At 53.6% G+C, this 14,424-nt stretch overlaps 1 protein-coding gene across 4 annotated transcripts; it reads left to right on the forward strand.

The window, feature by feature from the left end:
- Nucleotides 1-257: 257 nt before the first annotated feature.
- Nucleotides 258-14,242, forward strand: LOC122375935 (STE20-related kinase adapter protein alpha-like). 4 transcript variants are annotated; one of them, XM_043355532.1, is made up of 7 exons: nucleotides 258-303; nucleotides 1,734-1,941; nucleotides 2,252-2,484; nucleotides 11,417-11,588; nucleotides 12,062-12,293; nucleotides 12,807-13,025; nucleotides 13,416-14,242. In XM_043355532.1, the coding sequence occupies exons 2-7, from the start codon at nucleotides 1,768-1,770 to the stop codon at nucleotides 13,493-13,495; spliced, it is 1,110 nt and encodes a 369-aa protein (XP_043211467.1). In that variant the 5' UTR covers nucleotides 258-303; nucleotides 1,734-1,767; the 3' UTR covers nucleotides 13,496-14,242. The 4 variants fall into 4 exon arrangements, with proteins under 4 accessions (XP_043211467.1, XP_043211465.1, XP_043211466.1 ...); XM_043355530.1 differs by having other exon boundaries at nucleotides 276-372; XM_043355533.1 differs by lacking the exon at nucleotides 258-303 and adding an exon at nucleotides 304-349.
- Nucleotides 14,243-14,424: the final 182 nt, after the last annotated feature.

Genomic DNA, 14,424 nt, shown 5'->3' on the forward strand with positions numbered 1-14,424 from the left:
TTACGAAACAGACATTTTTGATGACGTACTGAGTAAAGCAATCTTTTCAAGTTTTTTTCTCATTTAACTTTGTGAATTCTATTCATTATTTGTGGTAACCATATACTTTTAGCTTTGCTAGGATGATTTATTATCAAAAAATAATAAATAAAAGTTTTGAATAAATATTTTGAAAATATTGTTGTTGGGGTCCTATGACGCAATTCTTAATCATGAGAAATTTTATGCTACATTCAGGGAATTGCGCATTTGTTACAAATGTGAAAACCCTTGGAAACGCGGGCGGCGGCGCGCAGGCGTGTTGTGCGAAGCCGAATTTCACATTTTGATTTATGAATTTTGTTTGATTGTTGGTTATTTTTGTACGGACCTGTACGTTTTGAATGAGTGCTATTTGTCAATTTTTTTTCTCAATAAGTCGAATATTTCATTTTGAATTGAGAGCAGAGGAGTTGAACGGACATGACCCCTTGCCTTCGTTTCTTAGAAAATTGAGAAAAGCAGTGGATAGCGACTAAATCATGGATTATCTCTTATCCATGACTAACTAAACTCAGTTTGAGTTCCATCGTTAAATTTTACACCTTTTCTGAAAGTGATGATACTCGTGCAAGTAACCTTTGACCTGTTCTCCCTATGACTGAAACGTTCACCTTAACAGTGTTTCAACACCTCTGCAAACTGGTGTTAAATATAAATAAACTGGTGCCAATTGGCACCAGTTGTTCAGCATTCAGTTAGTTTTCCCTAAATCCCATATATCTCTGAGTTCCTTTCTGGTATTTCTTGACCTCTCACCGGTGAAATGTGAATAGCACAGACTATGTGAATTTGATTGATTGGAAACGTCATTTACTGTGATTTCCAGAAGGCCTTTGATTCCGTGCCACACCACAGACTGGTATTATTATAGCAGGGCCCTGTTTCACCGGTGATAGCAGCACGCTGCTTTTACACGTGTCAAATTGGGTTTCCATGGAAACATCAACAGGCCCATTGCTCCAACACTACCACAAGTGTGACGTCAGCTCGCGCAATTTGATAGCAGCGTGGTAGCAGCGTCCCTTGAAACACCGCCCAGGTGTCTCACAGCCCAGGCTGCCACCCGTTTATGAAAAGTCTCTGAAAACCCACCCAGCAACCATCCCCGACATACAAACACACATCAACATGTCATTGACCTTGACCGAACATGGCCTGAAATGACCACAGCCACAAATGGCATCATCAGTATATGATGGGCACAGCACATGGTATTCTGATGGTGGCCCCAAACAGCAACATTTTTAGTTTGACCTGACCTGGAAAGTCAATGATTGACCTAATGAGGTAAAATTGGGTACCATTGGATAGGTCTCTTCCCAAGGAACATGTTGGTCTTTGCCGCGAAGCCCTATCTCCATCAGAAACGAAATGGCGCGGGGGGCGGCACCCCCCCCCCCCCCGATGTGCGTTCTAGGATGAGAAAATGACATGTGCGGGCGAGGGTTAATGCTGGTTGGATATTTAGATGAGTTCAACTTTAACACTGCTGCGAACACAGAGTTTGGTTCTCAATATGTTGTAGAGATCAGAACCTGATCAGCAACTTCCGCTGACTTTTGCCTTTGAAGCTCAGCTCACTATTACTAAACCTCACTTCTGATGCAAAAATAAAACGTAATACCCACACAAATAGACTAGGCCCCAAACACCATGCATAATGGCTGACAGTTGTTTGGTGCTGTCCACAGTTTGCCCGTCTACTGGTCACCACACACGGCTGCCATGCACAACCACGAGATGACGCCGACGGCGTACCGGGTGCTCACCATGGTGGGTCACTGCTTCAACGGCATCGGCTCAGTGTGGCTGGCCAGGCACGCCGCCTCCGGTAACCTGGTGGCCGTCAAAAAGTACGATGTCGACAAGTGCAGCTTTGAGGTCCTGTCCATCTTGCAGGTGAGAAGAATGTTATCGTTCTTTATCGTGCGTTGTCGTGTTGTATGTTTTTAACCGGTGTTTACTTTTATTTGATTGTGTTTTTGTCTACGCGAACTAAACGGTAATGAAGGTGTGACATTTATAACGATTTACGATGATTTTAATATGTTGCATGTGTAACAGTCAATTAAGTAGAAAGATGCTCTCATTAAGCTGTTTGTATAGTCAGAATTGCATCTTTAGAGCCATCTCCCTCGCACAATGTTGGATGGATTTTTCCGTTCTGCCGGGACCAGTTCTGACCGCACGTCGCGCTCTCCGTCTGCAGCACGAGAGTCAGGCGATGCGCCAGCTGCGGCACGCCCGACTGATGCCCTGCCTCAGCTCCTTCGTCAGCGGCACCGAGCTGTGGATGGTGGAGCCCCTGTGCGGCTACGGCTCCACCAAGGACCTGCTGGCCGCCCACTTCACCGAGGGACTGCCCGAGCGCGCCATCGCGCTCATACTGCGCGACGTGGTGCGCGCGCTCGACTATCTCCACTCGCAGGGATACGTGCACCGGTAAGAGCTAGGGAAATATACACTGGTAAGATCAGGCGAGCGGTAATAACACTCCGGTCAGGGCTCCATAGGTGAGACTAGGCGGACGCGCGCTCGACTACCTCCACTCGCAGGGATACGTGCACCGGTGAGAGCCGGGCTCGGACTGTAATGATACACCGGTCAGGGGTGGGGAGACATATGCTGGTGAGACCAGGCGGGCTGTAGGGGAGAGTGGGGCACATTCGTGCAAAAAATGGATAAACCCATATATCTGTTCTTTGGTTAGTGCCGTTAGTGCAATGGCAAAATTGTTGATTGTAGTATGGAAAGGAACTATTGCAGATAGTTTTCCTCTTTAAAAGTTATCCTATAAAATTATTGCTTCCATTAGAAAAATGACTTTTATTAACTCTGAACATTTGCACGAAACTGCCCCACCTATGGGGCACATTCGTTCAAGAGATGGGGCACTTCCGTTCACCCGGCAAAATTCGAGAAATTACCGGGCATTACCAGAAATTTACCAAAGGAAATTGGCAGGGGGTCATTTCACTTGATTCTTGTTTGTTTGTTTATTGGGGCTTTAGGGCGCGTCGACTGCAAAGGTCATTTTGCGCCCATAACGTCGCGCTAGTAAAACAAGTGTTTCAAAAGAAGAAACTTTCTAGATATCAAGACTAGAAAGTAAAAGACTTTATAAAAAAGACAGGGTAAAATAAAACAACGCAAGAGCGTCGTAATAGACAACTGACTAGACAAGGAGACTAGAGAGGATTTGGGTCAGGTCGAGTAAATCGCTTTGAATTTGACTGCGCGGATAAAGGAAAAGATGTTGCCAGATAAGACCCAGGGTGACTCGTCACCCAGCAGGTGGCGGACAGTGGTAGCCGGAGCGATGCGGCCGAGGTAGCGCGTCCGGTCTGGTTCTAGAAGTGGACAAGATAAGAGCACGTGAGCGACGGTAAGAGGCGCGGAACAACCGTTGCAAATGGCCTGCTCGTCTCCGCAGAGGAGGTGGCCATGCGTGGCATATGTATGGCCGATTCGGAGCCTGCACAAGATCACCTCGTTGGACCGGTTGTCTTGCAAGCAAGACCTCCATGGCTCCAAAGTCGGCTTCACCTCACGGAGCTTTCCGCCTCCACGTAGGCTCCACTCTGCCTGCCACTCAGAGAGAATGAAAGATCGCACAGCCGAATAAAGGTCACGCGCCGGCAATGGCAGACGTCGAGTGCAGGAGGCGGCGGCCGCGCGCCTCGCGGCCGCATCTGCCAGCTCGTTGCCGTGTATGCCGACGTGGCTGGGAATCCAGCAGAACTGAACAAATTTTCCCGATTGTTCCACTGACTGAAGTCGAGCTAAAATGTCTTGAACGATCGGGTCAACTGGATTAAAACTCCGTAACGCCAAAAGGCTACTTAGGGAGTCCGATAAAATCAAGTAAGAAAGGCCGTCCGACACCTCGATAAAACACAGAGCCTTCTCGATGGCGACTAGCTCAGACGAAAACACCGAGGCAAAAGAAGGTAGAGAGAATGAGCGGGTATCGCGACCTGCGATAAAAGCACATCCCACTCCCTCAGGTGTTTTTGATCCGTCTGTAAAAACGGTGTTAAAACCATCGTACGAGACGATGTGTTGCAAGGCCCTGACTCGCGCCTCACAAGGCAGCAAGTCATCCTTCTTAACTTCGGAGAGTGAGAGATCTACTTGAGGTTTTGCGTGTTTCCAAGGCGGAGAGGACGTACCCCAGCTACGTCGTACGACACGTAAACCTATGTTGGCTGCGGAGAAGAGACCTCTCATGCGCGCTCCAAAGCAGAGCGATTGTCGCGCTCTGTCAAGTCGAGTGTAGTAGGTGGAGAAGACGTACGGATACGTCGGATGCGTCGGGAACTGACGCAGTTTCAGCGCATAGCGCATCCCAAGCATCTGGCGGCGTAGGGATAGAGGCGGCTCGTGCGCCTCAGCAAGAAGGCTGCTGCTGGGCGAGGTGCGGAATGCTCCGGTGGCGACACGGATTGCAGCATGATGGACTGCGTCGAGGACCTTTTTGCTGGTTTGGCTCGCTGAATCGTACACAAAAGAAGCGTAATCCAGCTTCGACCGAACTATCGATCGGTACAGGAGAAGAAGGGTCCTGCGGTCCGCCCCATAAGATGTGCGAGCAACACATTTTAAAACGTTCAGGGATTTAAAACACCGTTCCCGAAGCGTTCTAAAATGTTCCTTATACGTCAAGCGACTGTCAAAATAAATCCCAAGAAACTTCGCCACCGGCCGAGTGGGAATCACCTGTCCGTAGAGCTTGATTCCCAAAGCTAGGTCGTCACAACGTCGGCGGCAAAAGTGCATTGCCACGGTCTTCGCTGTGGAAAAACGAAGACCATTCTTACCGCTCCACCTCTCCAAACGTGTTACGGCGAGCTGCAGCTGTCTAGCCGCGTGTCGAGCGCTTGAAGCAGCAAACCAGATGGCAAAATCGTCGACAAAAAGCGATCTCCCGATGGAAACCGGGAGGTCGTCGACGATGTCATTGATTGCCACCGCGAACAACGCCACACTAAGCACCCCACCCTGGGGAACTCCGTTCTCCTGGGTAAAACTGCTCGAGAAATCACTGCCAACTCGGACTTTAAACCGACGACCCGATAAAAAATTCTTGATAAAGAGGCCCATCCGGCCGCGTATGCCGTACTTATATACTTTGGAAAGTATGCTGTGTCGTAAGACTGTATCATAGGCCGCCTCAATATCAAAGAACAGTGCTCCAAGGTGCTTCTTTTCAGTAAAACAGGTGCGTATCTCGGTGTCAAGGGCTAAAATGTGGTCAACAGGGCTGCGGTGCTTTCTAAAACCGCACTGGGCGTTTGTAAAAACACCGTGATGTTCCAGAAACCAGCTAAAACGCACATTGACCATCTTCTCCATCAGCTTTGAAAGCGATGATGTGAGAGAGATGGGCCGATAATGGAGAGGGTCATGTCCCGACTTGCCAGCCTTCAAGATAGGAATGATAATGGCTTCCCGCCAGGTCTCAGGGAAGGTGCCAGTCTCCCAAAGCGAATTGAAGGTTGCTAGCAGCGCCTCAAGGGCAACTGTGGGTAGATGACGGAGCATGTCGTTGTGGACTGCATCCGGACCTTCTGAGACGCTGCGCAACGAGCTGATGGCAGACGTGAGTTCAGCCATAGAGAAAGGCTCGTTGTACACCAAATTTTCAGCTGTGCTGAAGTCCACGGCGGCTGGTGCAGGTCGTGAGGACGGCTCTCCTCGGCAGCGCTGATAGAGTGCACGGCCTATCGTCTCTGCGACGTCTGAAGGGTGAGATATGTCCGTGTTGTTCACTCTTAAAACCGGAAGCGGAACAGAGCTGAACCGGCCTTCAATGCGCTTCATGCGTGCCCATATCTGGGTCGTAGGAGTAAAACGGTTTAAGGAACTTACGTAAGTGCGCCATGAAACAGCCTTTGCCTCCTTTAAAACGCGTCGGGCAAAAGCCCGCGCTCTCTTAAAAGCGATGAGGTTCTCAGTAGTACTACTCCGGTCAAACTTTCTAAAAGCGCGCTTCCTGGCACGAATCGCATCTCCGCATTCCTTGGTCCACCACGGGACCGGAGGACGACGAGGCTGACTCGACGTCTTGGGTATGCACCCGTTTGCGGAGTCAATGAGTAAACATGTAAAATCCTCTGTAGACATCACAGAGGGGTCGGCTCTGGATAAAACAGAGGCCTCTACAGCGGCCTGGAATTCGCCCCAGTCGGCTTTCCGAACATTCCACCTAGGTGGACGGTTGCCTGACACTGGGGACTCCTGGTGCTCCAGCCACACTGGGAAGTGGTCGCTCCCGAGTGGGTCGTCATGGACGGACCAGGTAAAAAGCTGAGCTAGCCGCGGACTGACTAAGCTCAGGTCCAGAGCCGATGTTTGACCGGAGGGTGTTGTAAAATGGGTGCGCTGTCCTGTATTTAAAATACACAGCGCCTCATCGCGGATAAAAGATTCTAAAAGTCGACCACGAGTGCCAGTCGTGTCGCATCCCCACGCCAGGCTATGGGCATTAAAATCGCCGACTACCAGGACCGGAGGTGGAAGCTCATCGACAAGTCGATGCAGCTCAACCACCGGGAGCGCTATACCTGGTGGAAGGTATAAAGAACAAACTGTCAGCTCCCGGTGGTTGAAATCAACTCTAGCGGCTACCGCCTGCAGAGGAGTCTGCAGCGGAACCTGACGTGTGGGCACACTGTGGTGCACTGCCAAAAGTACACCTCCATGGGCAATGGTCGGGGTGTCTAAGTCTCTTCTAAAAACAGAGTAACCCTTGATGGCAAAGGTAACGTTTGGCGCTAGCTTGGTCTCCTGGAGACCTAAAACAAGGGGTGTGCGCCAACGGATAAGAGACTGTAGGTCCTGGTAGTTGGCCCGGAGGCCTCTACAGTTCCACTGTAGAATAAAAGGCGTGGTTAAAAAGGCGCAAAAAGGGCGCGTATAACATGAGGCAAAGGCGCACACAGATACCTGACTGACCACAAAAAAGGTAAAAAGCACCGAGAGAAATGCACCTGGTAAAAAAGCGCAATAGCGCGAAAAAGATAAAAGGATAAAAGAGGAAATGACTAGACTGAAGGACTAGACTAGGTCCTCTAACTCCGAGGAGGCGCTCCCCCCGTAGCGGATACGGGGGTGCCCTGAGCCCTCTCGGTGAAGCCTCCCTTCAGCAGAGGCAGATCGGGCATGGCTCGGGCCCGGCTGGGGCCTTTTCGACCGGGGGGCGTCGCCCTCCGAAGGTGACCAGCTCGGGGGCGTCTGCCGCTTGGCGAGGCGCCCTGGAGCCGCGGAGGGCTGTTGCCGCCCCGACGGGGATGTCGAGGCGGCGGCCTGTGTCCTCGACACAGGCGTCTCTGGCAGCGGCGGTGGTGGCCGCCGCTGCGGAGGTGGAGGAGGCGGCGGGGGACCCATGATGGGCTGAGTCCCCGCCTGAGGTGTCTCCGGGGTGTCAGCGGCAACAGCCGCATTGGCACTCCCGGAGGCGGAGTCGGCAGACGAGGCTTCCTTAGCCTCGAGGGCCTTCTGGACGAGGCGAGCCCTCCTCGCCTCGCGTGCCTTCCTCTCCTCCTCCCCCCGCCGCAGCGCCTCCTGCACCGCCGTGGGCGGTCGGGGGCGGGGCGGGGTGGGTGGCGCCTTACCCTGCGCCGGGGGGCGCCGACCACCCTGTCGGCGCTGGACGACGGCCCAGCCGTCTCCATCACCGTTCGCGGCTGGAGCGGGACTGGGTGGACCCCACACTGACTCTAGAGCAGCCTGCTCTGTGTTGCTCGGCGGCGCACGAGGCGCCGTGGTGTCCGCTGAGTCACCAGTGGCTACGACGGTGAGGCCGAATCGTTTGAGAAGCTGCACGAGCTGCGCTACACTCATCTGGGAGGCATCGGTAGAGTTTGTGACTCTCACCTTCTGGGCATACGAGGTCTTCGGGTGACTCTGGTTGTACACCTCCCGGGCCTCTTTGAAAGACAAATTTCTGGTAGCCTTGATGGTCATGATCTCTTTCTCCTTGACGTATGCAGGGCAAGACCTATCATACGCGGAGTGCGGCGTCTGCCCCTCTCCGCAGTTGACGCATCGGGGGGTCTCCGAGTCACAGGTTTCGTCAGTGTGGTCCTGCGAAGCACACTTGGAGCACGTGGGTCTTCCTCGGCAGTTGTCCTTTGTGTGGCCGAAACGTTGGCAGCGGAAGCAGCGCATGGGCGCTGGGACGAAAGGCCGCACGCGAACCTTCACGTAGCCCACACGAATCTCACTCGGCAAGTCAGTGGAGTCAAACGTCAGAATGATGTTGTTGGTCGAGACCGTGCCTCTCTTCGTCATGATGCGGCGAGCCGCTGTCACGCCGAAATCGGCGAGCCCGTCCGCAATGTCCTCGTCGCTCACTCCCCTCAGGTCGAAACAGTTAATGACCCCTCGTGATGAGTTCTTAGAGCGGTGGGGCTCCACTGTAAGCGGGATGGAGACGAGCCTCCGGCCGGATGCTCGTCCCTCGGAGAATACGAAGCGAGTAGCGTCCAACGCTTTCGCCGCCTCCTCGCTTTTCCTGAATTCGACCTCCAGCGCGCCATCACGCATCCGGTCACAACGAACGATCGAACCAAACCGGTCGCAGCCATCCTTCCGCTGGAAGGGCGACAGAGAGCTCAGCTCCCTGTCTGCACTCCGGAAGATGAGGATCTTAGGAGATCGTGGACTTTTGTCGAGCACCGTTCGCCTGTCGGCCGAGGCCAACGGGCGAGGATCGGCCGAGGCCGAGGGATTGGACTGGGGGGAAGGGGGATCGGTCAAGTTATCCATGTGAAAGAGTTGGTCTCCGCCAGCTCGGCCGCCGACGCTCCGCAACGGCGCCGCTACAAGGCCTGGGACGGCCGAGCTGACTGTACGGGACTTGGCGGCACCTTCCGAGGGGGAGAGAGAGACTCACCACCCCCCACGGTCGGATACCGCCTCCTCCCTTGACGCCTCGCCGAGTCACCGCCAGGGGCAGCGACAGATCAGTCCCACCGACGGAGGACGAGCACAAGTGCCCGAACCCCGCCGGCGACACCTCTCCGACACCACCCCCGGCGGCATCACGACTGGGAATGGCTCCTCAAGTGCGGCGCCCCACTGAGTGTCCCGCCCTTACAGAACTCAGGGCCAAAGAGGCGTGTTGCCCAGCCACCGCGACTGGCTCCGCACGGTGGGGGGCTCAACCTCCAGGATCCCGTTGTCCTGGGGTACGGGTCGGCTCGCCTAGCCTAGTAAAACCGGCTGGTACCCGAGGGGACGCCACTCCCCTTACACTAGCCCAACTCGGCTGTGTTCCTGCGGGTGCAAAAACAACGAAAAAGGGGTAGGAAAGGAATCAGAAGGCTGTGATCGAACGAAACGCGGACATCCGGTGAGAAGCAAAGCAAAAGCAAACAAAGACCGCTCAAGAGAAACAAAACCACGAAAACCAAGAAAAGTCGGGCCGTACCATCTGTCCATCCAGCGATCAAAGCAAGTCGTAAGCAAGCACAGGTCAAGCTGGGGCCGAGGGGGCGCTACTCCCCTTGCTGGCCGAGGCCAGGGCCATTTCACTTGATTCCTTTCGACAAGAATGCATTGCACAACAAATGTAGAAAGAATGCGCTGGCCAACAAGAATGTGCCAACTGCCGGCCTCCGTGAGCTCGCCAAGTTCGCGTGAATTGCTCGTCACGACGTCGCAAGCAGTCGAGACTGAGTCAGGCGAGCGTCATTAGAGAAACCTACTACAGATAAAGTCATAAATCGCAAAAACTAAAAAAAAATATGCACGAATGTGCCCCCAGGCAGTGCGTACACGAACCTGCCCCACAACGTTATTAGTAATATATTTCAAAATTTCTTTTTGAAAAATGACACTTTTTCAACAAACAAGTTTGCAGCAGTTCCGTGAATAGAGTGGGCTTCTTCACCCCCAATTTTGAAAAGCTGGACCACATTTCCGAGTCAGGATCACGAAAATGGATGATATGAGAAAAGTTTGGAAAGCTCACGAATATTACAAATTTGCGTTTTTATCAAGCATGACAGCAGGTACAGTGTTGTCTTCTACGGTGAACGAAGGGCGGCAATGATAGACATATTTCCATAATTTACCTTGAGCTCGTGCAGTCACTCGTGTTCCCATAAACTGCTGAAAACGAATGTGCCCCATGCACGAATGTGCCCCACTCTCCCCTAGTATATCAGTGAGGGGAAACGCGCTCGACTACTTCCACTCGCAGGGATACGTGCACCGGTGAGGACCAGGGAGGCATACACTGGTGAGACTAGAGAGACATGCGTCGGTGAGACTAGGGAGACATACACCGGTGAGATTGGGTGGGCTGTAATAATCATGTAATAATGCACCGGTGAAACATAGGGAGACATGCACTCAGCACTGGTGGTTGGCGGACGCACGCTCCGCTATCTCCACTCGCAGGGATACGTACACCGGTGAGCGCTAGGCGGATTTGGCATCGAAGAAGGCGGTGAATACATATACTGGCTGGTTACGAGCGAGCGAGCGCAGCGAGCGAGCGAGTTCATACCGAATTAAGGGAAAACCCTGAGTATGAGCGGCCGGCCGTGGGGACGCTCTTCAAAAGCTAATATCTTAGGAACGGGACATCCGATTGACAAGCGGTCTTCTTTACTGAATGTCACTTGGACGTAAAAGTTATGTGGTGTGATGGCCACCATGTGTTCTTGCCAACCACCGCACGTGGCGCGTGGTAAAGTTGGACATTTTTTAAGAACCCCCAAAATTGCAACCTCAATAACGGCACAACGGTTGGGCCGATTGAATTGAAACTCGGTACACAGTTAGGTCTCCATCAGATAATTCATCTGCATGTGTTAAGGTTTGGGTGCTACAGCACGTGCGCACGTGCAGGGGCGCTCCCAGATCTCGAGAACGGCTAGGCCAATTGCGCTCAAATTTGGTACACGGTTGGGGACCAGTTAGTAGGGTGCCGTGCAAAAGTCAGTTTGGACCCCGCTTGCACGTGTGCACGTGCAGAATGCCGCTTCCAGATCTCAGGAACTTCTGGGCCGATTGCGTTCAAATTTGGCACACCGCTAGCGACCGGTTAGAAGGGTGCTTTGCACAAGCCCGTTGGAAGTACCTTCTCGCCCTTGCGCACGTGCAGGGCTCACTATCTCGCTCGCTCGTTCTTCGCCCGAAAGGCGTTTTACTGGTTAACATAATACGCTAATGAGGGGTGAGGTGTTTACTGATTATAGCTCGGGCACCACACTGTAGGAGGCATGCACGGTACGTGCATGGACTAGTTATTACTTTATCAGGAAACTGTAGCGATGAAATCGTCTTTGTAATTTCCCTCGCTGCCCGTATCGGGCTGTATTGGTGACCGCTGACGATTCCCTGTGCCCTCTATCCGCAGGAGTGTGCGGGCGTCGCACATCCTGATCGGCGCCAACGGGGACACGTACCTGGCCGGTCTGCGCTCCAGCTACTGCTCCTACCGGGACGGCCGGCGGCTGGCGCGCATCCACCAGTTCCCCGAGCTGGCCGCCGACGGCCTCAACTGGCTCAGCCCAGAGATACTGGCTCAGGTGAGGCGCTGAGACACATCTATACCGACTCAGACCCGAAATACTGGCTCAGTCCAGAGATACTGGCTCAGGTGAGTTACTGGCAGCTCATACACAGAGATACTTACAGAGCTACTGACACAGGTAACGTGCCACCAACAGCTCAGATACAGAGACACTGGCTCAGCAACGAGACTCTGGCACAGGAGACATACCTACTGTCTCGCCTAAGTCTCATAAACTGGCAGTGTAGTATCGGTTTATACACTAGTTATACAGAGATACCGGCTGAGTCCCGAGATACTTAGCCCACGCCTTGTTGGCTCAGTACCGGGTACCAGTTGCGATTATCACTGCAACACCCTGATCGCTTATTATGTGCGTCTGATTGTCCCCACGGCCCACTCCCCTTGCATCGTGCGTCTCACTGTCGTCTGTCGGCCCCTTCCCCTACCGCACGCCTAGCTGCTCACCACCTCACGGCGTGCCGACAGGACCTGCGCGGCTACACGGCCTCCTCCGACGTCTACAGCCTGGGTATCACCGCCTGCGAGCTGGCTAACGGCCTGGAGCCGTTCGCCCAGATGCCGCCGGCCGCCATGCTGCACGAAAAGCTGGCCGGCGAGGGTGAGCCCGTGCTGCTCGATGCCACCACCATCGACGCCGGGTACGCTGAGCGCGTCCAGGAGCAGAACGACACAGACGACCCGGCCGTGCACGAGGACGGTAGGTGGATGATGGGACGGGTGGGGTCTGCTCGAGACGAGTGGGGTCGACACGGGGAAGTTGAGTGGGGCTGTCGGTTCAGACTAACTAGTAACTAGGACAGTCAGTGGGACGTGAGGTCGGTCGGGAATTAGTAAATGGCCGAACGGCATAGTTTGAGTCAGAAGGGGAGGTTTACCGGGATTGGCTGGCGGGTGGCAATGGACCAGAGAGGCTGCGATGGCCGGTGTGCCAAGGTCAAGTGGCCATGAAGGAGTGCAGGGGTTATGGTGCCTATCTAGTCCGGGGCTAGTTTGCAGTAGAACGTCGAAATTCAAGATTCGGGTGCACTTGTTAGTGCATTACTTTCAGTCATACCTATTGTGAGACGGAACTATCCATTACACTGTGTCTAGGCGCTAGCACGTTCCTCAGCCGAGTGCCCGGGGTGGGTCGCGGGGGCGGTGTGCTGCTGCTGGCTGACCGGCCGGCCGGTCGCTCCTCCGTATGACCGTGTGTCCCTGTCCGGCGCAGACACCTCTCTGCGGCTGATGCGCGCCGCGCCCGGGCGCCGGTTCTCGGACGCGTTCCACCAGTTCGTGCGACTGTGCGTGGACCGGGAGCCGTCGCGGCGGCCGACGCCGGCCCAGCTGCTGACGCACCCGTTCCTGGTGCGTCAGTGCCGGCGCGCTCCGCCGCTCAGCCACCTGCTGCGGCCGGACGTGCCGGTCAGCGAGGCCACGCTGCTGGAAGGTGAGCCCGACCCGCCAGACTGACCGCTGCCAGTGCTGGAGGCGGTGTGAGGTGGGCAAAAGGACCCTCAATGTTGGTTACTTTGTCTCAACCGTGGGTCGCTGAATAAGTCGTTCATTTTTGTCAAATGCGTCTCTCCAATTTCCGTCCGTATTCTGATGTGGTACCGCATTTCTTCAATTCGACAAAGGAATCGTATTTGCCATGCTCTGGCGTATGAATGCATACCGGTGCTACCAGTGCCTTTTTCTTAGACCGCCGTTGAAAGCTTTAGTTTAGACGTATTAAAAGCACAACACTTATTGGAATTAGATGTGTGTCTACCTTCGCCCCTGTTTTCCAGGCCTAACATATTTGAGTTCTTCTGACGTCCTCACTGCCGCGTTTCAGGCGAGCAAATCGTGCGTGACCGACTGGTCACCGACATGGCCGGACTCCAGCTGAATCAGGAGAACACCTGGGACTTTTGAGGGGCGCGCGGTGGAGATACCGGGGGACTCGCTGTCTGAAGGTGCGTCCGAGTGCAATGGTGGCCACTGTGGACAAATGGCCTGCCGCTGTTGACCTGATACACAGTGCGGTGCGCTCAGTGCGTACTGCGTACTGTACAGTGACGCGGTAGTGCCATCAGTGCGTGGTGCAGACGCAGTGACACGTGCAGACGCAGTGACGCGTGCAGACGCAGTGACGCGTGCAGACGCAGTGACGCGTTAGATGCCGCCACTCTCCCATCAGTGCCAGGCGGACTTCCGACGGCCGGAGCCGTGCTGTGTCTGTGGACGCTGCCCACGGACGCTCTCAGAACCCAGTGAGGAGATACCAGCGGGGATGTGCCATATCGACAGACTGGTAGTGCGGCTTACGGGCGTCGTATATTGAGCTTTTGTGTCGTAGCAGCACCAGATATACAGAGCTGTTGAGTGCAGCCGAGCCATCTATTGAAATTGTGCATAAGGTTAAAATATGGTACCAAATTATAAGGAAATAATTGCATGAGATGTGAAGCATCGTTTTATCTAGCGAGTTACATCTGGTATTAATGTTGATGCTGCTTTAATCACATACAGATCTTGAGATCACGGTCTTACGGACAAGGGACAAATAATGTGTAACAATCGTCTCGTACTATTGCATGCCCCGCTTCGGCAGCCAATGCTAGTGTTAAACTAGTGTTTGTGTTTGTGTTGTGCTTAAATATCTGATTTGCGTCAAACGTGGATGAGAATGATGTGCTGTGCATTTCAAAAGTTTTGTAGCAGAGTAGTTTGCAGTCAGATGGGATGTTATAAATGCCACAATATTGTATCAAACGGAAACTGACGGTCAGTAGAAATCGGGCCTACGTGGCGGAACTTCAGAACTTTTATATGGAACTTTTATACCGATCCTCCGTAAAACG

This window comes from Amphibalanus amphitrite, unplaced genomic scaffold (assembly GCF_019059575.1).
Source record: "Amphibalanus amphitrite isolate SeventyFive unplaced genomic scaffold, NRLGWU_Aamphi_draft 001961F_arrow, whole genome shotgun sequence".
Taxonomy (NCBI): domain Eukaryota; kingdom Metazoa; phylum Arthropoda; class Thecostraca; order Balanomorpha; family Balanidae; genus Amphibalanus; species Amphibalanus amphitrite.